This window comes from Peromyscus eremicus, chromosome 19 (assembly GCF_949786415.1).
Source record: "Peromyscus eremicus chromosome 19, PerEre_H2_v1, whole genome shotgun sequence".
Taxonomy (NCBI): Eukaryota; Metazoa; Chordata; class Mammalia; order Rodentia; family Cricetidae; genus Peromyscus; species Peromyscus eremicus.
This window is the reverse complement of record NC_081435.1, coordinates 19,455,860-19,481,923: the sequence shown is the minus strand read 5'-3', so window position 1 is coordinate 19,481,923 and position 26,064 is coordinate 19,455,860. Positions and strand designations below refer to the sequence as shown.

The window sequence follows — 26,064 nt, the reverse complement described above, 5'->3', positions numbered from 1 at the left end:
TCTAGGATATCCAAATTATAAAAAAACAAGACCTAGGCTGAGCACTATACAGTATAACTTCTGTCTCAGAGCCATTTTTCCTCAAAGAAAAACTAGGCAGGTTTATAAAACAGTCTGAATCATTAGAGAGATTCATTCCATTAAAATTACTAGGACTTTTAAAAAAAGTCAAACTTAGAAAGTGGGCTTTCAAATGCTAATTATTCATATTGTAGCTAGAATTTAACTTCCATAGTTAAGCAACAAATCGGAGTAAAAGCATTATTCCAGCTTGGAGTTGACAATCTTTGTTTAATAATTACCCAACACCATCTTTTCATGGGCTTTAATGGTTGGTGCTCATTTCACAGTCCCATTATCCTTTGGTAGCAAGCCTTGAAACACTGAAAAACCAAATCTTTCAAATTTTAGTAGCCCACAGAGTATATATGAGATGATTCTAATAAAATGTCTATGTATAAGTCACGGAAAGTAGCCAAATCAAAGTTCGCTGCTGATAAACTCTTAACGAGAGGGCAGACATAGGAGAAGCTTGTGAACTGTCCTACACACCCAGGAAGAAGACAGGCAAGACCTGGAAATGAGCAGCTGAAATACATCTTCAGTTTTATTCATTTGGAAAGAGAGAAAGGAATCTGAAAGACTATACTAGTAAGCATACCTATTAGGGAGCTATGCTATCCTTCTCACATAAAAGAACAATATAGAAAACAGACATGATAACGAAAATACTAGAGACCTACACTTCCAATCTGATGCAAGTCTAGATAAAAGGTGCAGAAGTCCACAGACAGAAAGTGGACCAGCAGCCATCAGGAAGCGAGGGGGGATGGAATGAGGAGTGACTCTCAAGCACATGGAGCTTTTAGAGGTGAAAATGTCCTGAAGTCAGACAGCTAGGATGAATACAAGGATATGGATCATACACCTTTCAAGAGTGAAGGTACATGAATCATATCTCAAAACTGCCACTAAAGTTTAATTTAAACCGAGAAGACAACTGACAGGATTCCCAATGTCAAGGTCCACTGATTCGCACCAGTCAGAGTTCTCTCTGTCTCAGAAGCCTGTGTACCTTGGCAAGGCGGCTCATCTGATCTTCTGAGAGTGTGCTGCTTGTTCTGCCAGGAGTTCTTGTGGGTTCGGAGCCATCTGCCTCCACGTTAGGCCAGACTTTCAAGTCATGCATTCCTTGGCGAAACATGCTATAAGGACAAAAGTTCCGAGTAAGAAGTAACTTAGGCAGCTCATCATAAAGAAATGTGTCAAGCTTGCCAGGCTCCGAGTCCCCCATGGTTTGTGCAGCACTGAGCTGAGCTGCTAAAATCCACAAATCTCTCCTCAGGCCACTCTTTCTCCCTCAGATAATCAGAAAATGAGAGTAGTCTATAGAAATGATCTAAACTCAATGCATATGTTATCAGTGTTAAGGGAACTCATTCCTGGGCAGACTTAAGCAAATGTGTACCTCTTTCTAATATGGTTCAGTAGCAAACCAAGGTAAAATCCAGAGCATAAGCGAGCAATTACTTATAGGAACATAAGTGACCACAAGGCAGTTAGACATGGGCCAGTCTCATTCCAGAACATACTTGCCCATGGTCACGCTAATGCAGCCTCACTTCAGTTAGCCTTCCACAGTCTACATAAACTAACACCTCCTGATACAATGCAGGTGCATTTAGTCGGGGCAGAAATGCATACAAACGGCTGGAAGATGCATGAGGGAACAGTGTGAATCCCATGTATGGGTCCAGTGACTTTCCCTACACCCTCCTTCTCTGAAGAGTGGCAAGTCAACAAGGCCAATCAAAGGGGATCTCTCTCTGCAAGTGTTCACAGTTGTTCTGATGAAAATGGTGTCAGCCACGTTTGGAGAACAGCACTCACCAACCACTTCAGCAAACATCTTAGAAAAGCAGATACGAAATTTCTAGCCAAGAGAATATTATCACATTTACAGGATGGAAATGAAAACTGCTAAGGTACATAATTTTTCTGTAAGCCTGCCTAGGTTTGGGTGACAACTGTACCATCTATGGCATGTGTGGCTGTGACTGTGAATAAATAATGTTGACTCCTTACACCAGTTTTCTCATTAATAGAAATAGTATAGCCGGGTGGTGGTGGCGTACACTTTTAATCCCAGCACTCGGGAGGCAGAGCCAGCATCTTTGTGAGTTCGAGGCCAGCCTGGTCTACAGAGTGAGTTCCAGGAAAGGCACAAAGCTACACTGAGAAACCCTGTCTTGAAAAACTGAAAAAAATTTAAAAAAATTTTTAAAAAATTGTATATTGAAGACTTTCCTAAGTTATTACAAAAACACATAAACATAGCCTCTTATAAGGTTAAATTTCTTTCTCTTTTAATATCAAACAGATCAGATAGAGGCAGGAGGATCACAGGTTCTAGATTAACACAGGCAATTGAATGAGACCTTGTCTCAAACGAAACAAAACACAGAACAACCTTAAGGCAGGCTCCGAGGAACTGGCTGCAGTGATGTAACTGAGCCCTCCTAAAAGTGAGGCCCCTCACACACACCTTCAGAAACAGCACATGGCATCCCTTCCTTCTCTCTGCCACTCCACTCCTCAGTGGATACTCTGGCTGAATTTACTAAAGACAAAAAGCCACATCTGGCAGGAAGACAGTCTAATAAATGATTTAGGCACCTTGGGATAGATCTAGAAAAGAATTTAAAATGGGGTGCTGGGGAGGGGTATGCTGAGTACTGGTGATGAGGACGTGATCACACCACTTGCTTTGGACACTAATGGAAACTTGCCGAAAATTACACAGCTCCCAGGTGGGGAGGCAGAAGACGTGTGCGGCCTTGTGTCCCCTTGGGAAATTAAGCCAAACAGACGAGACAGGGCAACGGCACAGCAGGTCCTTCTTCAGCTCCATCAGAGGCTCGGTACCAGCTGCCGATGCGGCTCTAGCTGGCAGGGCCATGCCACCGTAGCAGCCACTGCCATGACTTCAGAATTCGCACACACCTGCACAGCATTTGCTCTTAAGCTACTTAGAAATCTCTGAAGCTAGATGTTCAAGTTAAAGACAGTTTGCTTTAGCAGAACTATAGTAAAAGATCAGTCTTTAAATTATTTATTAGCACTGGCTAAAATGTTCCCCCTTATTGACTCACATATACCAAACAGATGTTGGCAAAGAGCTCAAGTTGGTAGTCACTGTGCCACCTTCCACTAAAAGCTTTAAGGGCCACTTTTACAGGCTACTTTACTAAGTGTGTGCCAGGGTCCTTCAGAAGAAGAGGCCACTGGTGACATTTTACTGCTAAAGAAACATCTGAGAAAATGATGGCCTAAAGCACTGTTGCCCAAAAATCCCACACCTGTGATGGCACAGGACATGGATAAATAGCATGAACAGATTTCTAAAATTTAGAATCCTAACTCATGTCAAGAAAACAAATTGAACTCCTAATTATTACTACTAACTTTATGGAGAACCTTGTGATTTAATTTGTCTTTTAGGCACATTTTCCACTCCCTTTGGATAGGAGGCAAAAGCAATTTCACTCAGTGAGTTATACAAAGAATTGCAGACAAGTTTTGCCTGGGTCTAGGCCTGTGAGGATTAGGTCTAGGCCTAATCCTCTCTTCCATGTATCTTCCCTAGGCCCCAGATCTATCCCAGGCCAAACATCCAGTGTCCCTGCATTCTCTAGCTATCTCTAGGCTTCTGTAAGACCCTCCTAGCCTGCCCATAACCTCCAGACCCATCCCACACCAAATTAAGCCTCTCCACCCGGCAGAAGCCATGGAGGAAGGCTGCTTACCTGCTTGCTCCTCCTGACTTGCTCAGTCTGCTTTCTTATACAACTCAGGCTCACCTGCCCTGGGCTGGCACGACCCACAATGAGCTGGGCCCTTCCACATCAATCATTAGTCAACTACCCAACACATGTACTATTGATAAATAAAACACTTAAAAATAAAACATTTTCTAGGCTCATTAAATGTTATTTAGATAATCACCTTAAATGATGAAGTGGACGTATTATTTCATTTTACAGGTGAAGAAACTGAGGCATAAGGCTATTCACTAACTTGTCCCAGGAGACCAGATACTGAAGAAACAGCATCTAAAGCTGGGTGACCACCTCCACAACCTCCCTCCCTCACACACTCTACTACTGCTTTTCTTAGATTCAGATATAAAGACGGATTTTTAAAATCGTCATAGATGATGGCTTATGTAAAAGAACTGAGACAAATGTATTCAGATTTGGGCTTCTGTTGTTAAAGTCAATTCATAATGCATCACCCTGTTCATAAAAGTTTAGATCAATTACAGATTTAAATATAAAGGAATAAAAGTGTAATGGAAGAAAGGCTTCCATAAATTTAATCTAGTAAATATATATCTCAGAAAACAAACCAAAAGAAATACTAGTGTTTTTAAAGTAACTGTTAACACAGAACACAAATGGCTAATTTCCTCCATGTTCAAAGACTCCTCACACATCACTAAGAAAATAACAATTAGAAAGAAGGCACTTTTAGCTTGGCATGGTGGTTCATGCCTTTAAATCCTAGAATTCAAGAGGCAGAGGCAGGCAGATCTTTGTGACTTCAAGTCCAGATTAATTTATAGAGTGAGTTCTAGGCGAGCCAGGGCTATACAGTCAAATCCTGTCTCAACAACATCAAAAAAGGCACTACTTGTGTGAATAACTGTATTTTTTTTTTAAATGGGAAAAAGATATCATTAAAGCAATTTATAGAAAATAGTCAAGAAACCTATTAAGATAATTCTCAGTTATATGTATTGATGTGTAAGTTAATATTTTTAAACTTTAAATTGGACAAAAATCAAAGCATCTGGTAACAGCCAGACAGTTAAAGTCACTAGGACTTTCCATTGAAAGGCACTACATCTTTCAGTTTCCAGATCTGGACCCTGAGTTCTCACTCACAATGACTCCATTCTAATAGAAATGACAGTAGCATTCACTTAACAGTAGAGTAATACAAATTGTGTTTCTTGGTTCCTTTAGCTGCTGTGATGGTTACTTCTGCTTATAAAATCTGTAGGATGCAGAACCTCCTAGGAGACAAATTTTAGGGCATGTCTGTGAGGCAGTGTCTAGATTGGGTTAACTCAGGCGACCCACCCTAATGTAGGCAGCAATATTCTACAAGCTGGTACCCCAGACTACACGAGCAGAGGAAACTGATCATCAGCTTCCATCTCTCTGTGTTTCTGACTGCAGGTGTAATGGGACCAGCTGCTTCACACTCCTCCAGCCACGCCTTCCCCACCATGATGGACTGGACCCTCAAACTTGTCATCCCTTAAGTGGCCTTTGTTGGGAATTTTGTCACTGATTTAGTGGTGAAAAGAGTAACTAATACAGCATATCCTGTAGGAAATCCATTTCAGGTCCAATCTCAGAAATGTAGGCCTGTGTACCTAACTGGTTTTCATAGAGAAAACCAGACTGCATAAACAATCAAATTTCTTTAGGAAAGAACAAGAAACAGCCCTCTGTGGACTAGTGGGCAGAACGCTTACCCATATTTTCCAAAGAGCGACACAGTTGTTCCTCCTACTGGCACAGCCTTTCCTGGTCCATACACATCCCATATAGTCAAGGCTACTTGGGCATTCCTGGGCAGGTCAGGGTATTTCACAGGGAGTTTTAGCCATTCATTCCAACTATGGAAACAAAGTCAACAGAATAAATATGTATCTTTCTTTCAAATTAACCAATAAAAGATGGTTCAGCCAGATGAGAAGACTCCAAAAAGATTAGGTCTGTATGCTAAAAAACAATGTGGAAACCCCCTCACTTTTGCTTGTTCAAATATACGCACATAAATTTTGAATATAGCTCCTGAAAAATAGCACTGTTATATCAAGACATTTAATCAGGACACTCAAGCTGAGCTGTGTGACATATGCCTATAATCCCAGAATTCAGCATGAGGGAGAAGGATTATTATTGTTAGTTCAAGACCAGCCTAAAGAGATTTGTGAGGTTGAGTCCAGCCCAAGCTACAAAGTGATAGGCATCTGTGGTGATACTTTATTTGTATGTTAATAAATAAAGTTTGCTTGGAGATCAGAGGAAATAGCAAGCCATTAACACAAAAGTCAGGCAGTGGTAGCACACGCCCTTAATCTGATCACTTGACAGGCAGGGTCTCTGTGTGTTCAAGGACGCACTAGGGAACAGCCAAGTTTGGTGACACACGCCTTTAATCCCAATAAAAACTACAGAGACATGAAGGTCTGTACAGACAGGCAATGACAAGGAAGTGAGGTAGCTGGGCTAAGAGCCAATGAGAGGGCAGAACAGCAAGGCAATAAAGGCATAGGTTAGATAGGAAATAGCTTGCATTTTGGAAGCTACAGAGCTGGTGAGGTAAGGTGGTTGGTGGCTCTCACTATTTCCCTGATCTCTAAGGCTTTCACTCCTATATTTGGCTCCATGTTCTTTATTTAATAAGACCGCTTAGAAATTCAGCTACACCCATCTCCCCCACCCCCCAAAAAAAGCAGAGAAAAAGAAAAAGTTAGAGCACTAAGATGTATGGAAATAGAACAGCAGAAAAATAAAGATAAATAATCAAATCTTTATTTTTTATGTTTATTTATGTTTCTTTTTTTTTAAAGATTTATTTATTTATTATGCATACACTGTTCTGCCTGCACATATGCCTACACACCAGAAGAGGGCACCAGATTTCATTACAGATGGTTGTGAGCCACCATGTGGTTGCTGGGAATTGAACTCAGGACCTCTGGAAGAACAGCCAGTGCTCTTAACCTCTGAGCCCCGGAAACATGTTTCAATATGTTAAAAATTTTAAACCAAGCTGTCATTTTCTTTAATAATCCTCTAGAACACAATTTTACATTATGAAAACAACCAAATCATATTGCAATTATAAAATAATCAGTCATGGCATGTTAAAGCATTCCTGAGGGTAATAAGACAACCCAAAATAACCAAAACCTCACCAAGCCAAAGCTGACTTGCTTTTATAACACGTGGACATTACCAACTTGCACATATGTTCTATCTCATTAAGTTCTTTCTTATTAAAGATTTTCACACTATATTTTGATCACTGCGCCTCGATTTATTTGACTGACACTTAGCTATTAGCATTCTATGCTTCCTAAGAATGCCTGCAAATGCTAACTTGTTAATGTGTTTGTTAATAATATAGAAAGAACCAGCAATTTCTTACTCTATACTCATCTTTGTAGATATTCTTCAGCATTTAAAATGGATTCATTTGATAATTGCCACTACCGTAAGCAGATGGCTTTTAAAAATCCCAAAAGAATCCCAAATAACATGAATAACCAGAAAGCAGACAGAACTCTATTCACTCACAATTATCCTGAAAGCAGCTTATCTTAGATCAAATACACATGTATCATCAGTGAGACACAACAAAAGTTTCAAAGACTCAACAAAAGTACTTATGGCCAACCATAAATTTTGAAATTCCAAGAAAATTAGAGATATCCATCAATTCTGATTAGAAGCAAAACATCACCAAATCTTTTTTTATATAAAGTTCTTAAAAAAAAAACCAAATTGCACATTTAAGAGCGTCATTATCTCTACAGATGAGTATAAGCAACTAAGTTAATTACTACTCACATGGCAGAGCAGACTTAAAAAGAAGTACTGAACAGTGTTATCAACTGTGGATGAAGAAACCACAGCAGCTGACTGACATGGAAACAATTACCAAGAGGTAAAGCTAAAGAGAAAAACTAGTGTCAATATCCAAACTCATCTGTGGAACCTCTCATCTCTTTGTCTACCCTTTAAATTCTGGGAGACAGGACCTTGATCAAGTGGTCCTTCCCTCAAATCTTCCTCTATCTAACTCCTGGCCCCAAGAGCTCTTTAAATCAAAGTAACTTCGATTCAATGTTTTACAGGCTGGGTTTTTGCAGCTCGAGTTGTAGAGGAAAATGGTCTTCCAGCTAACACATGAAAGAGCTGATCTAGACGTTGCAAATCCTATGAAAGGATCTATGCAAACATCAAAAGGCTGTGTGTTCTCAACATCACTGTGTCATCTTATTCCCCATCCACCAGAACTAGTCCAATCCCTAATAATCCTTGTCCAGATTACAAGATCTTAATCTGGATATTGCAATCCCATCATGACCCCCACTGGACTATTCTCCAGAGATGAATACACTTTGAAATAGAAATTGTTAAATTAATACCACCCTATTATTCTCTCCTCCCACCTCTCGCATGCTCTTTCACTCTCTTTCTTTCTTTGTCTCTGTTTCATATGTTTTAGAGAACAGGATAGAATCGAAATAATTTTAAAAACTTTAAGGAGCTGGGGTTGTACCTCAGTGTTGGAGAACCTACCTAGCATGCAAAAAGTTGTGAGTTCAAGCCACAGTTTTGTGTAGGGAAGGGGGGTGGGGGGAGGGAGAGGAGAAAGAGAAGAAAGAATGGAAGAAAGAAACCTGCCTAAAGAACAATCCTAATAACAGTAACAATAACAAATCTCTTAATTTGAATTACAGAAAACTAAAAATGAAACCTTGAAGATCAGCATTAACTGTGATTAAGGTCAGAGAACAACTTTTAAGAGAAGGTTCTCTCTTTCCAAAATGTAGAGTCCAGGGACAAACTCAGGTTGTCAGGGTTGATGGATGTGCTTTTACTCACTGGGCCATGTTCTCCTTCTTTAGGAGAGCTTACTGTAGGACGTGACAGAGGAGGACGCATTGAGATAGACTTGGAAACATTCTGGGTGAATTCCTTATTATTAGAACTCACACAAGTCAATCAGACATTTAGGTAATGCAGAACCGTATTATGCCCCTAAAAATATTAACTAAATCAAGGAAACGTAGCAATTCAAGTAGTAAGAGGTTCTTTTACAAAATAACTTTTTCTCCCAGTTTATAGACCACTTCTGGTAGGGAACTACTTATATAGGACAATGGAAGTGGAAAATGTTTATTCATTGTTTTTATTTTGGTGAGTTTGGCAATAAATTCACCTTTCAAATACCAAGAGCAGACTGCAAAAAATCTGTTTTCTCTCTATTTCAGTCTATTTTTTTTAAATGCCTACTCTCTTGTTACATACCCTAAATATTTCCTCAATCTATGTTCTACAATTGTCTTAGATCTTTTTTTTTTTTTTTTTTTTTTTTTTAAATTTCGAGACAGGGTTTCTCTGTGTAGCTTTGCGCCTTTCCTGGAACTCACTTTGGAGACCAGGCTGGCCTCCAACTCACAGAGATCCACCTGGCTCTGCCTCCCGAGTGCTGGGATTAAAGGCGTGCGCCACCACCACCCGGCTGTCTTAGATCTTTTAGTGATCAATGTTTTAAGGTTTTTTTCTTTTTCTGTTTGTGTAATTTTACAACCTTGTAAACATATAATAGCAAAAACAAAGAATGAATGCACTAGCAAATGAGAGGAGGCAAAGTTGTCTTTGTTCTAAGTTCTTTTGGGCAGTGTGGAGAACAGAAAATAAAAGTTTTCCATAGCAAGAGAAATGGGGAAAAAAGGTGGTATTCACCAAAGACAATGACATTCTACATCTAAATATATTTTAAACTGAGAAACTCTGGTCCATTGTTTTAGATGTAATGATAGTACTATAATAATGTTTTTGTTGTTGTGCTTTGTTTTGTTTTTGTTTTTTGAGTCAGGATCTAACTTTGTAAACCAGGCTGGCCTCAAATTCACAGAGATCCACCTGCTATAGGCTCCTGAGTGCTGGGATTAAAGACATGCATCACCATGCCTGGCCATATTATTTTCTATATTTTTATATAGTTGAAATTTTCCAGAATAAAATGTAAATATGTGTGTGCTATATAGATATGATATTTATACATATTTGACTCCAAAAAGAGAACTAGAGAAATTATACTATTGAAACAGTTAATTTGGATGGAGTCAGACCAGTAATGTTCAAACTTCCTCTCTCGGAAAGCCTTTCCCAGATTCCGGTATATCAACAGAGCTGTGTGACTGTGCATGTGGCCATGACATGTGTCTTCCAGGACACTGTGAGCATAGATCATTCCTTATGGGCACACACTTGGAACTGGAGAGACAACTCTGTGGTCAAGAATGCTCACTGCTCTTACAGAGGATCTGGGTTCGATTCCCAGTACCCATGTGGCAGCTCACAATTATCTCTAACTCCAGTTCCAGGGAATTTAACACTCCTTCACGGCATAAATACATACATACAGGCAAAACACTTTACACGTGCATGAAAAAAGAAAAAGTAGCAAATACCTATGCATCTGTCATCCCTTGTGACTGTGGAATAAAACTGACTAAACACTAGAAACGCCCCATAAAGTCTATCAAATAAGAAATATCGGGACCTTAGATTAAGGAGTCACAATACTATTCCAAAAAACAGTTTCATGTTATCTTACTCTGGCCCTACATGCCAACAATGTATTGCTAATATACTATGCAAATACATGAATAAACCATAAACCTAAAATGAAAGTTTCATTTGGAAAACAAAAAAAGTATATAAATCTTACCTGAGCACATGATATAAGATCTACTTCTAAAGTCCAAACAATAGGTTGGCCATTTCAAACTATCTAAAGTATTTGTGTTAAAGGCCACAGACATGGCTGTGTTCTGGTTCATGTTGTAAAAGAGTAAAATACTTACTCTGCAAAATGTCAACATATTAAATACAAACAGAGTCAAAAGCACATCAACAGAACTATCTACACCTGTGTAATACACGCTTCCAAGGGTCAACTACAGTTAAGAAACTCCTGGTGATCCCTGCTAAACTGTCTCTACTCAGAATATCAACAGGGCTATGGAAGAAGTCTATAGTCTTTCACATGGTAAATAAAAAAAAATAACAACAACGAAGGAAAAAACTTACTTCCATCTTGTACTAAATGCCTTGTAGGATGTTCTGACGGGTAAGGCCAGAGGCTTCCCTTCAGCAAAAACTTGACAAGTCACATAGAGGTCGGAGCATGTCTCTTGGTACAGCCCGGAGAACTTTAGCATTGGGTCTTCCAGGACAGCTTTGTAGCTCTTTTCTTCTCTCTTCCCTTCCAAGCTTCCTCTGAAAGCACAAACACTGTTTCAGATGGATAGTTCTAAAGCATGCATGAATATATATATAAAGACAAGAAGTTTATGTCAGTTAAAGTAACCATAAACCATCTCATAATAACTTCCTGTTTCTAAAAGTAATGCCACTTTTACAAATGATAAGGAACTCTGAAAATCCTAACACTGCTAAGCTTATTCTAACTTCATGGAAAGATTTCTCTTCTTCGAGTTTCATTTTAAGCCCTGTCACCCACTCTTGATCCAGGCCTTAAGGTTAATTTTACTGATTCCAGCACTTGGGGAGCAGAGGTGGGTGTATCTCTGAGTTCAAGGCCAGCCTGGTCTACAGAGTTCCAGGACAGCCAGGATTACACAGAGAAATCCTGTCTCAAAAACAAACAAACAAAACAAAACAAAATTTTGCTGAATTAAAATGACAACTTACTTGCCCAATTTTTAAGCAAACATTTAATGTATAGGTATAGACTAGAAACATCAGAAAAGATACATGGGCTGGAGACATGGCTCAGTGGTTAAGAACACTGACTGTTCTTCCACTGGACCCAGGTTCAATTCCTAGCACCCACATGGTGGCTCGTAACTGTAACTACAGTTCCAGGGGACTGGACACACTTACACAGTCAAAACACCAATGCACATAAAAATAAATAAATATAAGCCCGGCGGTGGTGGCACATGCTTTTAATCCCAGCACTCGGGAGGCAGAGGAAGGAGGATCTCTGTGAATTTGAGGACAGCCTGGGCTACAGAGTGAGTTCCAGGAAAGGTGTAAAGCTACACAGAGAAACCCTGTCTCGAAAAAACAAATAAATAAATAAATAAATAAATAAATAAAAGAGATACACAGCACAGTATTGCAACAAACTGTTAAGCCACGTGTGCTAGTGCACACCTTTAATTCTAGCACTCAGGAGGCAGAAGCAGTCAGATCTACAGAGTGTGTTCTAGGTCAGTCAGAGACACGTGGTAAGAACCTGTCTTCAAACTTACTTTTACCTGGGTATTATTTTTTATTCATTTTTTCCAAACTATATACTCATACTATCTCACCATTTCATACTACAAAAAAAAAACGAAACAAACAAACAAACAAAAAAAAACATAGTGTTGTAAGCCATACTAGATATTCAGGGATATTATTAAGGAAGCAGAAGTATGTCTTGGACATCAATATTACATTAGTAATCACACTAGGAATCGGATGTGTGCTTTTTGTGTTTGTTTGTTTGTTTGTTGTTTTTGTTTGTTGTTTTTGTTTGTTTGTTTGTCTGTTTTGGGGGTGGGGTTGGAGACAGGGTTTCTCTGTGTAGTTTTGGAGCCTGTCTTGGAACTCACTCTGTAGACCAGGCTGGCCTCGAACTCACAGAGATCCGCCTGCCTCTGCCTCCCGAGTGCTGGGGTTAAAGGTGTGGGCCACCACCGCCCGGCTCTGATGTGTGCTTTTTAAAACCACGTTCTCATTTTATAAATGAAGAAGTAGAAACTCAGAGATCAAACTCATTATCCAAGATGGGAAAGTTAATAGCTGAGGAAAAGAGCCAGAGCAAGGAGTCCAAAGCCAACTGTTTTCCCATCACAAGAGAAACTGACATGGCCTCTCTCTCTCTTAGACAAATGCCTGAAAATAAACCTACTAAATGACACGTAGGAGAGATAGGAGCAAAAGAGGTAAAGAGCAGCATGCAAAATGTAGGAGTCTGAAGTCTTCACCATCAAGAAGGCTCTCATCAGGAACAGCCTTCAAATTTGTCTCCCTATCCTCAAGAAATGGCACAGGTCAACGTTCTGACAGTATGTAAATTACACAGCAAAACTGCTCTTGCCTGGAAAAGTGAGCTTCCCTAGTTACCCAGATATTTCTACAATTCTGAAGTTATCATCTCTGGGAACTCTTCTTTCCTATTTTAGAGTTCTCATTTCAAGATGTCATGCTCTTGACCTTTATTTTAAACATGCTGCCCCAAGGTTTTACTGAAAGACTCTGTTCCCGATTCCCTCTCAGCGTCTCTACCTTTAAAACGTCAAACTGCCCAAAGGCTCGATCTACGTCTCCATCATTCCGCACGTAGTTAAAACTGCACCCATGTGCTCAGTTAGCCCATCGTCCCGACTGTGAAATGCCCCATTCCACCTTCCAGCCCTGCTCTAAAAGGAAAGATCTTCTTCCTCTTTCTTAGGCGGGGAAATTCGTTTCCTAAGTTTTGATTTCTTCCTGCGTAAAAATCAGATAGCAGTGGTCGCACAGAAGTCGAAAATGCCAACTGCTCGGAGGCCCTCTGGGGACTTCTGTGCGGGTTACTGCAGATTCCCTTCCAGGACCAGCCCCTCTCCCGGGCAGCAGCCCCTCTCCCGGGCAGCAGCCCGCCGCTCTCCCGGGCAGCAGCCCGCCGCTCTCCCGGGCAGCAGCCCGCCGCTCTCCCGGGCAGCAGCCCCTCTCCCGGGCAGCAGCCCGACCCTCCCCGCCCTCGCCCCCTCCCCGCCGTGGCTCTCACATCTTCAGCTGCACGTTGATGTCCAGGTCACAGCTGTAGATGTAGTGGAACTTCTCCGCCTCCCCCATGGCCAGCCCGGAGCGCAGAACCCACACAACCAGCCAGACACCGCAAAGACTCCAGCAAGGATCCGCCGGTGCCTCAAAACACGGAAACTTCCTGTCCCGCCCCTCCGCCCGTAACCTAGCAATCCTCGTCCGTAACGCCATCAAATGCGACGGAACAGCCCCTCGGCGGGCTGCTGTACGCATGTGCAAGTAGGGCCAGCCATCTTGCTTAAGGGCAAATGGAAAAACCAGGAAGCATGGCTTGTGTGGTTACATGCCAGTCTTCCTGCTTTGACAAAACTTTTTTTTTTTTTTTTTTTTTTTCCCAATTGAGTCAGAAGAGAAATTCGGCTCAAAAATAATGTAGTAGCCGGGCGGTGGTGGCGCACGCCTTTAATCCCAGCACTCGGGAGGCAGAGCCAGGCGGATCTCTGTGAGTTCGAGGCCAGCCTGGACTACCAAGTGAGTCCCAGGAAAGGCGCAAAGCTACACAGAGAAACCCTGTCTCAAAAAAACCAAAAAAAAATAAATAAATAAATAAATAAATAAATAAAAAATAAAAATAATGTAGTAGCATTCGCCTGATGCAAGCCAGATAGAGAAGAAGCACAAAACTATTTTGCCTAATTTAAATTCCAGTTTCCATTAAAAAAGAGATTTGATTATTAATTGGTTGTTTCCAGCACAAGTTCTTTTTGTGTAGTGGAGAGGAGAAAAAGGACTAGACAAAGAAACGGAAAAACATCTGGGTTTTGTTTTGACATTTCCAATATTTGTGCTTCAGTGATTTCTATTGGGTATATTCTAATTAGCAATTCAGGACCAAACTCTACAGCTATTTTCTAGAAGCTGCCAATAATAACTGGAACTCAGTTTCTGAACCTTCTGAGTTCTTGTAATTTATTCTTGTAACATTTAACATTAATCTTAACATTTTGGTCTTCTTTTACAAGTATATTTAAAAAATTTGTGATGACACACGCCTTTAATTCCAGCACTCAGGAGGCAGACACAGGCGGATCTATGTGAGTTCAAGGCCAGCCTGGTCTACAAAGACTGTTCCAGGAAAGGCACAAAGCTACACAGAGAAACTCTGTCTCGAAAAGCAAAAAAAAAAACAAAAAAAAACAAAACAAAACAAAACAAAACAAAAAATTAAAGCAAATATAGTTTGCTATTTGCTTCTGTTTTTTGCCCCCTCTGAGTATAATACACTACTGATTTTAATAATTCCTATTTCTTTCTGCAGGTTCTATCAAAAAGTCTGCCTTTTTGGATGTCTCTCAAATTTCACACACACACACACACACACACACACACACACACACACACACACGTATGCATGCACCACACCCCCACACATTATTGTGTGAGAAGCAGTGCTGGTGTGAGCACACCAAGTGGAGTGGAGACAAGACTACTCTCTGGGGAGCTGGTTTTCTTCTTCCATTTGTGGGTTCTGGGGATCAGAACTCAGGTTGTCAGTCCTAGTAAACAATGCCTTTACCTACTGAGCCATCTTGCTGGGCCTGTGTATTTATTTCTAAGTACCACATTTTAAAACAATAACACCCACATAATCACAGATACAAGTTATTTAGAATTTTGAGTGGTCAAAAAAAATCAAAGAAATTTTGAGTGGAATGGGGCTGTTGCTCTTTAGATTAGAAAGGGGAAAACGGTAAATGCACGGTATTGTCCCCAAAGTAAATTCTAAAAATTATTCTTTGATACAACAAAGGCCACGTGTATATTAACAAAGACCATGATGATTACCCTTCTATAACTGACTAAACAAACAAGAACAAATGTGAGTTCTGTCTATGTGTAACTACTACCAAATAGGACAGACAGAAAACATGTTTTCAATAATAAAATAAAGAATTTATAAACATCAGAGCTGTGCAACAGTAACCAAATGTGGCAAGTACTCCATTTTTGGTATACTTTCGACAGACACAGAGAAACTGAATTTAAATCAGGTATTTGAAACATCAGTAATTTTTTGGAAAGTGTGTGTATGTGTCTGTGTGAGTGCTTATCATGTATATACAGGTGCCTATGGAGGCCAGAAGAGGTTGCTATATCCCCTGAAGCTGGAGTTATAGAATGTTGTGAAATGCCCCATGGGGATCTGGGAGCTAAACTCAGATCTTCTAGAAAGAGCAAAAAATGCTTTTAACCATTAGACCACCTCTCTAACGCTGTGGAATCCTGACATGTAAAAGTAATTAAATTGTCTGGTTTTAGAGCTTAAATTGTCTTTGGAATGATTTGATTTAACTTACAATTTTAAATATATGTGTATGTAAAACCAAATAAATATATGAATTAAATATAAACACTTCAGAGTAGGAATTTAGTAAATTACAAATTTTTATTGAAACTCTATGGCTTGCAACATGTACAGAATCCAACATTGACTTCTTACTAAACTAGCTCTTTGAAATTTAGCAAGTCTACATTGTATTATACAGAGAAAGTTCCTTTTTCTAGCCTCTCTTTTCTGTCTAGATTAACAAGATCATGATATTATTTGGCTTTAACTTGGCTCTAAAGTATCTTTTTATTTTACTCTAACTCTATCCTTCCCCCACTAGCTTATAACAATTAAAATAATAGTAACTGAACCCCAAGTAATCATGAACACAGCACAATACTAAATGTATTAATAATTCAAGAAAAGCAGAGGCACCATTAGGGACTGTCTTGGTAATCCATGTATGCATGGTAAGAGTCCCAAAAACTCAAACTGATAGTGTCTCTTATAGACGACACATAAATCAGATTATTGGTGGATTTTAGTATTAACATCTAATTGGCAAGAAGCTTCCATAGGGAATATGGGAGCCTCAGGCATTTTCACTCTGAAATTATTATTTTTTTCCTTTCCACTCATGAATATAACACACACTAATAATAATGCAACACAATTTGTACTGCAGGCAACCACAATTGCCTGTCTGTAGAAAAATAGCTCACAGCTGTGAATGCTTTCTTTGTTTAATAGCCTATCCCATTGACTATGTGATCTGGCACTTAATTTTCCTTTGGAGGTGCAGTTTTTATTTTGTTTTTGTTTTCCATTTCATTTCAATTTCATGTTTAATTATTCTAATAGCAGTTTTTAATAATGGTTTAGAAATTTGTTCATTGTGATCTCTTCTTCCAATTGCTCATGACTCACAGTGATAATCAGTTTAGCTTTTTCCCATTTCTAAGATCCAATTTATTCTCTCTAGCTTGTAATTTTAAAAAATGCAATTAGAGCTTTAAAAGCAACTGTCTATTATTGGGCTTCTATCATGAACAATTATGATACTGTAAGATTAAGAGGGCCTCACAAATCCTTTTTCTCTAATTAAAATTTCCCTTATAAGTTTCCTAATACCCTAAAGTATTTTAAAATTCAATAACTTAATAGAACATACAATAGTGCTAAGAAACATTAGAAGTCTTACCCTAATTTAAGATGTTGACAATTTTTTCAAGTGACAATGTGGGAAAGCATGGGCTTAATGAATATCCACCAGTCATTTCAGTGAAGGAGCCCCCAAGGCTCAGGGGATTCCATTCAAGACTATAATTTACATTAGCTATAAAAGGGAAAGGATAAAAAATGGGTTATTCTGAAAATATTGTATCATACTTAAATGTAAATTTCTTTGCAATCATTTCATATTATGAATAAGAAATTGCCTTCTTCATGGCACAAGGAAGGAAAGAAAACCTGAATTTGAATAATACCCTTGTCAAACATCTCAGCTATAGAGCAGGAATGGGATGAGACTTATTTTCCTAGAAAGCATAATCAGAAGACCTTGATTATGGATCTGGGAAGATGGCTCAGCTATGCAAGGTGGAGACTGGAGTTTGAGCCTTGGTCCTTATGTAAAATGCTGGGCATAGTGGTGTGTGTTTGTAATTCCAGTGTTGAGATGAAGGCAGAAAGATCCATGAAACTAACCAGTCTAGACTGACTGGGGAGCTCCAAATTAGTAAGAGCACTTGGCTCAGATGAAATCAGGCACATTCAATGTGGTATAGACATAGATGAGCGAGCCTGTCTGAAAAACTAAATGAATGGTGTTTCTGGGGAATGTGCCTAAAGTTGATGTCTGCCTTCAAGATGCATGCACTTACACTTGCACGCACGCACGCGCGAGCGCGCGCGCGCGCGCGCGCGCACACACACACACACACACACACACACACACACACACACACTGAGCAGGTGCATGCGTGTGTGTGTGTGTGTGTGTGTGTGTGTGTGTGTGTGTATGTGTGTGTGTGTTGTATGTATGTGTTAGAATATGTGTTTGTAGGTGTACTTGCCTGTGTGTGTAGAGGCTAGTTATCAGGGTTGAGTGTTTTTATTTATTGCTCTCCACCTTGCTTTTGTTTTTGTTTTTCAAACAGGATTTCTCACTGAACCTGGAGCTTATTGTCTTACATGGCCAGAGAGTCTTTGGGATTCATCTCCCTCCAACCTCCCAGTACTGGGATTACAAACATGTGTTACTGTGCCCAATTTTACGTAAGTCCCAGGAACTTGAACTCCAATCCCGATGCTTGCATAGCAAGTACTTTACACACTAAAGCATCTCCCGAGGCCCCAATTCTGTATTTTAGAGTCATTGAACTTTCACTTATTTTTTACTTAGTTGTTAATTGACAAATAAGGAGCATTTTCACTGATTGCTAACTCAACCATTTCCTATAAACATAACACAAATAACTCTTTTGCTGTTACAATGATCCATAGCTTTCTTGTGATTATAGTTTTCCTCACCATGTGTTCTTTCTGGCTCAAGCATGGCACACCTTCTAATTTACTACAGATCTAACATCCCAACTTCCAGAGGCAAGACCAGTTTTATCTACATCCCATACATTGCATATTTATGACTAACAATTAACAGTACCCTCTTTCTTCTCTTTGAATAGAATGACACAATAAAATCCAAGTTCTGAGAAGTGCAGTATGACTACATGTTTTTATATTATTCATGGAGAAAATTCACAACAAGCTGGCAGTTGTTGGTATAGATTCCTGGGTCCCTAGTCTGCTGACCACACTTTTTCTACAAGCTCTGCTTCACTTTCTCTATGACTTTGTGACTCTTTGCATGGTCATGATCCTAGGCCTGCTTTTTCCTCCAGGCTTACCACATGGTCACACCTCCTAATTATTAAATTATCATCTCCTTAGGAAATCTGTGGTCATGCATTGGCTTTTCTTCTCCTCCTAGGTACTTTTCAATATTCCATCCTTCTTAAGCATTTCCACTTAAACAAATAGAAGTTTTCTGATCCTTGTCATCACACATCATTATAAACTAGAAACGTAGGATCGTATCATGGACTATGATACGACTCATTATAACCATATATACCATATACCTTGTCTTCAAGATATTGGATCCTGTCAAGTTCTTTTCATTTTCATCCAGGAAACACTGTTTCTTTCCTGAGCTATTCCAGTGGCTTTCTGTGGCAAAGGTGACATCATGTAAGTGCTGAATTTCATCATTTTTCTGGAAGCATCTGGAATACCAGATTTCTCACTCCTACTGATAGACAGACTATAAGCCAGGAGACTCAACCTAGAAGGTGAAAACTGGAGAAGGGAAGAAGTATAGCTCTTGCAGTCTTGGCCATCAAACCTCAGTGTCATTTAGCATATCCTGTCTCTGTTTTAAATCCTCCTTGGATACAGAAGTTATGTAGAATGGTATAAAGCTCTGAAAGTGGGCAAGCCACAGTATAGGAAAACCCTCAGTCTCTAAATCAATGCTTGGGAAACAGAAACCTATGTGGACTGTGATATAAATTAGAAATACATTTCCTGTTGGTAAACAGTGAGGTTCAGGGTTATATTATTGAAATCTTTAGCTACATTAGCTAACAAACTCCCTAACTACTTGGTGCATGTCCACTCTTCTGCAGCCTCATTCTGTCATCTCTCTGATTAAGACCTCTGAAAAATCTTTAGGATGTGGCAGCAAGGGAAGTCTAACCTCTATTAGAGGTTACAAAGGCAATTTGCTCACTTGACATAGCAAAAAAGTTAACCACCATCATTTGTGCTTAGTAGAAAAATCAAATGAAATCAGAGAAGTGTAAAGGATTAAGGCTGAGAAAATGGACATCTTTCAGCATGACCTGAATGGAAGTTGTTGGCAGGGAGAAGCTGCAGGCCAGCTGGATAAAAGCATGGTTTATGATTGGCTGGTATGATACCTGTTTTTCTCTGGTTGTTCCAAAATTGGAAGCTGGGGAGCAGGTGGAGCCAGGAAGGCTGGTAGTCACTAAGTCATGATTGTTTCAATTAGGCAATTACCGAGGCTTTGTTTGGCCTCCTGGACTGGCTGGTGCAGAATGTGGGTCACAGTTCCTTTTGTGTAAGGTCTGGCCATTTTCATTTGTTGTCATTTTCTATGTCTCATGAGAACAATCTCCAAAGTTCTCGACATGATGTGAACAAGAGTTTTCACTGTTTATACCCCCTGCTGAGTTTTAAGTACCCCCCTTCTTTCGTTAGTAGAGCTTGAATTTAATTTGTAAATAACTGTGCTCACCCTGCCTTCTCACATACAAGGATGTCACAATAAAATGAAGTCTGGAGACCATATGGAGACTTTCAGATGTGATTTGATAATACAAGTTAAAAATTAGAGTTGGCAGAAGGGAAGGATATGAGGTCCCTGCATCTTTGGCAACATAATGGAGTTACCAAATAATGGTACAGTTGTTTCCATCTAGATTCCTTATGAGGTAAATCATAATTATATTTGAAGTTAGGCTACTTTAATTTTTTTTTATTACTGTAGATGAGAGCTTACTAATCTTAGTAGAACATTAAAGTAAATTTTATGTCCTGGCACAGACTGTCGTCTTTAGGTACTTGTTTGAGTTTAATGAAAATCTCCAAACTTCATTAAGACCAGACCCTTCAACTACTGTGCACCTTGGAGTAATTTCCATATTTCTCCCCAGCACCTACCAGAGTTTATAAATGAGTAGACTGAGTCACGCAAAGCCTCTCAGTGCTATATTATTTGCACAATACAACTAAGTAATATCACTCAAAAAAACTATCCTTTCATATGGATGAGAAGCACAGTCCCATAAAAACAGCACTCAGGAGGAGATTATAAGTTCAAAGCCCTATATCAAAAATACAAGCAATCCCTCAACATGTTTGTTTTTCACAGCACTTTCAATACGCTTTTATGAAAATTTGGTTGAAAATTACCCCCAACCCTAAACTCTAAACTCTGTTAAAAATGGCTTTATGTCAACTTTATTTGCTAATTTTTGTGAAAGTAACGTTGCATTTACAAAATTCTTATGCTGAATCAAAGCACCAATGCAAAGGTGAATAAATTGGGCCATGAGAGTAGAATGTTCATGAAGGGGATGAAAACTCATACATGAGAATCCAGAAGATAGCCGGGCGGTGGTGGTGCACGCTTTTAATCCCAGCACTCGGGAGGCAGAGGCAGGCGGATCTCTGTGAGTTCCAGGCCAGCCTGGGCTCCAAAGCGAGTTCCTGGAAAGCCGCAAAGCTACATAGAGAAACCCTGTCTCAAAAAAAAAAAATTAATCCAGAAGAGACCAAAGAACTCTCTGGAACTGTTGTTATGAGAAGACACAATGAGAATTGATAGATTGCCACTGGAAAACAAACCGCCTCTGGCGCCGATCCTGGTGACATCCTATCTCCAGCATCCATAGCTGTGGTGGTTAAGCTGCCCGTCAGTAGTTATTTGGAACTAAGACACTAGAACAACCTATTGCCTACTTCAGCTCGGAACACACCTGAAGATAAAGAAGGAGGAAGTGAGGCAGCACTGGACAAACAGCTGTATGTATATTATTTTATTTAATGATTTCAATAAATTAGTGAAGTAACTCTTTTCAGAAAGATTTTATTCTATTTTTATTTCTTTGTATGGGTGGGGAAAGATGCTGCCAAGGACAGAAGAGAATGCGAGATCCCTTGAACTTTTAGTTACAAATGGTTGTGATCCACCCTATGTGGGTGCTGGGAACAAAAATACTAGTAATTGTGATACAGAATATATGATTTCTTTGATGAATACCTAAAATGTTGGGAAGCCAGAGAAGTCTGATTTTTAAAATCATGATGTCTTTATCAGGCATGCCAAACTGACAACTAAATCTGTAACAGATATTATACACATACTTTAGTAAGTAGACAAATTAACAAAGTAAGAAATTAATGGGTAATGAAGACTAGCTCTGGTCATACTGTATACACATATTTCAGTCAATGAGAGATCACAGATAGGTCCTGGAAGAGTATAATGGAGTAAATAACGTCTTAGTACCCAGCAATGCTGTGATTTTTTTAATACTGTAGCACAACACATTTTTGGTGGCTGGGCTAAGGACGGTAGCATGTGAGAATACAGCACACACTGTGTGTAGTACTTGATAGTGATAATAGAAAACTATAATTGGCTCCAATATTTACTGTGCTATATTCTTTATCATTATTCCAGTATAATAATAATTATAAAAAATTTCATTGTAAACATTATGGTATGTTGTACCAGGAGCAGTCTCATAGAGCTTGTGTTTTCTACATCTGACAATGGAATCATTTCTATGAACTTAATTTAATTTCACTTTGTAGAACTCATTGTGGCTCCAGGAATAATAATGTATTATAAACACACATAAAATATATAATATATTATATAAGAAGATAAACATTTCTCTCTATCTAGATCTCTATCTATATATAGATATCTCTCAATACATATATCTATATGCAAATAAATATATAGATATAGAGAGATATAGAATAGATATAGAGAGATACAGAGAGATAATTCTAAAGGATGTGTACCATATATATATCAGGCGTAAGTTTTCAAATGGTAGATTATATCATGAAGATCTATGTAACTGTAGTTTATGATGTTTTCACAATGACAACACTCAAATTGCACTACATTTCTAAGAACACAATCACCTTACAGACATGCAACTGTAACTTTTTTGTTGTTGTTGTTGCTGTTTAATTTCCTTCCCTGTGAGATGCACTCAGACAAGGCAAGGCTCTATTTTGGAATTTATTTTCTCTCCAGCAGCATGTCTGGCTTGTGGCAGATGTCCAATAAATATCTGCTGAAACTGTTAATAGATGTCAGGTGCAATAATAAATATGCATGCTGTTCTGCAAGTGGAAAATACAAAGATAAATTAATTTTGGCTCCTAGCCACTTACATAAGATGAGAATGCAAATATATTCATATCAATATGTACAGGGATTTCAATGATACTTAGAAGTTTGGAACAGTTGTGTCTGAAGATCGAGGAGGCCTACAGGAATGAGTTAATTCTTGGTGTAAGACAATGAGAAAAAGGAAGAGCTTTTAGGAAAAGGATGAAGCATTAAGAAGATATGTGAAGAAGTATATCTTGAACAGGAACCATTGGCTGTTATAGAAATGGAATGTCCATGTTTAGAAGCAGCAGAGAAAAAATGTGTCCAAAGGAGACAGAAATAAGAATCTAGAAGATGGAAGCTGAGCAGTGGTGGTGCACATCTTTCATCCCAGCACTTGGGAAGCAGAGGCAGGTAGATCTCAGGTAGTTTGAGGCCAGCCTGGTCTACAAAAGGAGTTTCAGAACAGCCAGGACTGTTACACAGTGAAACCCCATCTCAAAAAACCAAAAAAGAAAGAAAGAAAGAAAGAAAGAAAGAAAGATAGAAAGAAAGAATCTAGAAGATGGAATATTCCCTACAAGAAAACTTGACATTATTATTATTATTATTGATATTCTCTCATACATTACATCCTGATCACAGTTTCCCCTCCCTCCTCTCCTCTCAGTCCCCCCAAATTCACTCCTCCTCCTTCATCTCCCTTCAAAAAAAGAGCAAGCTTCCCAAGGATATCAACTGAACACAGCATAACAAGTTACAATAAGACTCGGCACAAATCCTCATATCAGGGCTGGACAAGGCGACTCAATAGGAGAAAAAGGGTCCCAAGAGCAGGCAAAAGAGTCAAAGATACTCCCAGCTCCCACTGTTAAGAGTATCACAGGAATACCCAGCTATATAACCATACTACATTTGCAGAAATCTAGCTGAGACCCATACAGGGTCTATAATTGTTGCTTCAGTCTCTGTGACCCCCTAGTAGCCCTGCTTAGTTGATTCTGGGGCTATGTTTTCATGGTGTCCTTGATTACTCTGCTTCCTACAATCCTCCCTCCCCCTCTGTGGGGCTCTGCATCTGCTCACATCAGTTGCTGGATGATGCCTCTCTGATGACAATTGGGCTTAGCGCTGATCTATGCATATGGCAGAATATCATTAGGAATCATTTCATTGAAATATTTTTCTTTTTTCAGTTGTGTTTGGTTCTTTCCTGAGTCTCTGGGCTGTCCAGCCTCTGGTTCTTATCCACCCAGGCAAGGTCAGGCATGGGCTCCCTCTCATGGCTAGGCCTCAAGTTGGACCAGTCATTGGTTGGCCACTCCCACAAGTTCTGCTTATTCTAGGGTATTAGATTTGCCATAGGAAGGCACTGAGCACAGAAAGGACACAGAAGGTGTGAAATGTGTCAAACATATACCTGATAGAAAAAATGGAATTATCTCTTATCATAACTTGTTAGAAAACTTTCAAGGCATTTAAAAAGTGTGAGAAGACTCTTCCTAGTTTAGAGATATCTTCAAGTACCTCAAAGAATATGAAGAAAGGGACAGAGAAAAGTAGAATCAAGGAGTAGCCAGGGCAACTCACAGTTTCCTTGACTGCTTGGACCATAATGACTCAGTGCCTGGAACAACTCAGAGAGGCATCACCTGGGTAAAATCTGTGGGAACTGTATTGAAGTTGCAGCTATATAATTCCATAACTATGAGCATGACCATGGGCAACTTACTATGTTTGATGCAGGATTAAATTTCTGAAGCTGCAAAGGACAAGAAATGAGGAATCCAGATTAGTATGCTCAAGGCAGTTTGAGACTTTTTCATGAAAAATGAAGACCCTTGTGCTCACTGAATAAATCCACACCTGTGAGATCATGATCCTCATTTCTGGAAGAACTTCTAAGTGGATCATACCTAGAATAGAGCTTTTTTTTCCTTCTAAGGAAAAATACTGTTGGTTGCCATAACTCAAGGATGCTACAACTGCAAATTTGTCTACATGATTAGATGTATTTGCAATCCCACAACAAACACTAATGTAGAGTGGAAAAACATGAAGACTGGAATGTACATTCTCAGCAGAGGCTAAACCATGGATTTTCCCTTTTCAGCTTTCATTCTGTAAACGTGTCCTTTTTGTGCTTTATTTGATACTGTGCACTTGTAATTTTGTGCTTTATGTTGATGCATTCAAAGTTTAAAATGGATTTCCTATGTGGTTCTTCTTCTTTTTTTTTAAAGATTTATTTATTTATTTAATGTGCAGTGGTGTTTTGCCCACATATACTCTGTGTGAGGGTATTGGATCCCCTGGAACTGGAGTTACAGACAGTTGTGAGCTGCCATGTGGGTGCTGGGAATTGAACCCAGGTCCTCTGGAAGAGCAGCCAGTGCTCTTAACTGCTGAGCCATCTCTCCAGCCCCTCCTATGTGGTTCTTAAGAACTCAAAGCTACGTTGTGCTTTATGCAGAAACTCCTGAGTTGGGTAAATTTTCTTTAGACAGTAGTTACAGCACTGGTGACCATAAGCTCAGTGTTAATTTGTCAATAGTATATATTAATTAAGAGGCTTTTATGCAGAAATATAGAAGACGTCCATGTGGTGGTTTGAATAAGAATGGTCCCCATAGGCTCATGTATTTGAATGCTTTATCACCAGGGAGTGTCACTCTTGGAGAAGGACATGGCCTTGTTTGGAATAGGTATGGCCTTGTTGGAGGAAGTGTGTCACTGGACATAGGCTTGGAAATTTGCAAAGCCCACACCCAGCCCAGGGTCTTTCTCTCTTGTCTGCTGCCTGAAGATAAGGATGTAGCTCTCAGCTACTTCTCCAGTACCTTGTTTGCCTGTGTGCTGCTGTGTTCCCAACCATGATGATAATGGACTAACTCTGAAGCTGTACGTAAGTCCTCAATTAAATGCTTTTTTTTGTAAGTGTTGTATTGGTCATGAGGTCTCTTCACAGCAATAAAACAATGACCAAGCAGTCAATAAATTCATAATTTAATGACAATATTGTGCCAGAGGTTTCTAGGAACATAGCCCTGATTCCACCTGGCAGCAACAAGTTCAGGTTTTGCAAATTTTCTGTTCACCATGTCTTTATAGTGCTACCAAAAAGGGAGATGAAATCTATCACTACTGAGAAAAGATAAAGGTGTGATCTGAATATATGAGAAAGGATATTATTCTGAACTGGCATCCTCAAA

The 26,064-nt window shown here is 39.4% G+C and overlaps 1 protein-coding gene across 1 annotated transcript in view; it reads right to left on the bottom strand.

Moving 5' to 3' along the window:
- Pik3c3 (phosphatidylinositol 3-kinase catalytic subunit type 3) overlaps positions 1-13,788 on the bottom strand; it is a 91,831-nt gene extending 78,043 nt beyond the window's left edge. Inside the window, exons 1-4 of the mRNA XM_059245889.1 lie at positions 13,603-13,788; positions 10,911-11,099; positions 5,546-5,689; positions 1,076-1,205 (exon numbers count right to left, since the gene is read on the bottom strand). Of these exons, the coding sequence (XP_059101872.1) occupies positions 1,076-1,205; positions 5,546-5,689; positions 10,911-11,099; positions 13,603-13,670 (531 nt within the window). The 5' untranslated portion in view covers positions 13,671-13,788. The remainder of the gene's footprint in view (positions 1-1,075; positions 1,206-5,545; positions 5,690-10,910; positions 11,100-13,602) is intronic.
- Between the last annotated feature and the right edge of the window lie 12,276 nt (positions 13,789-26,064).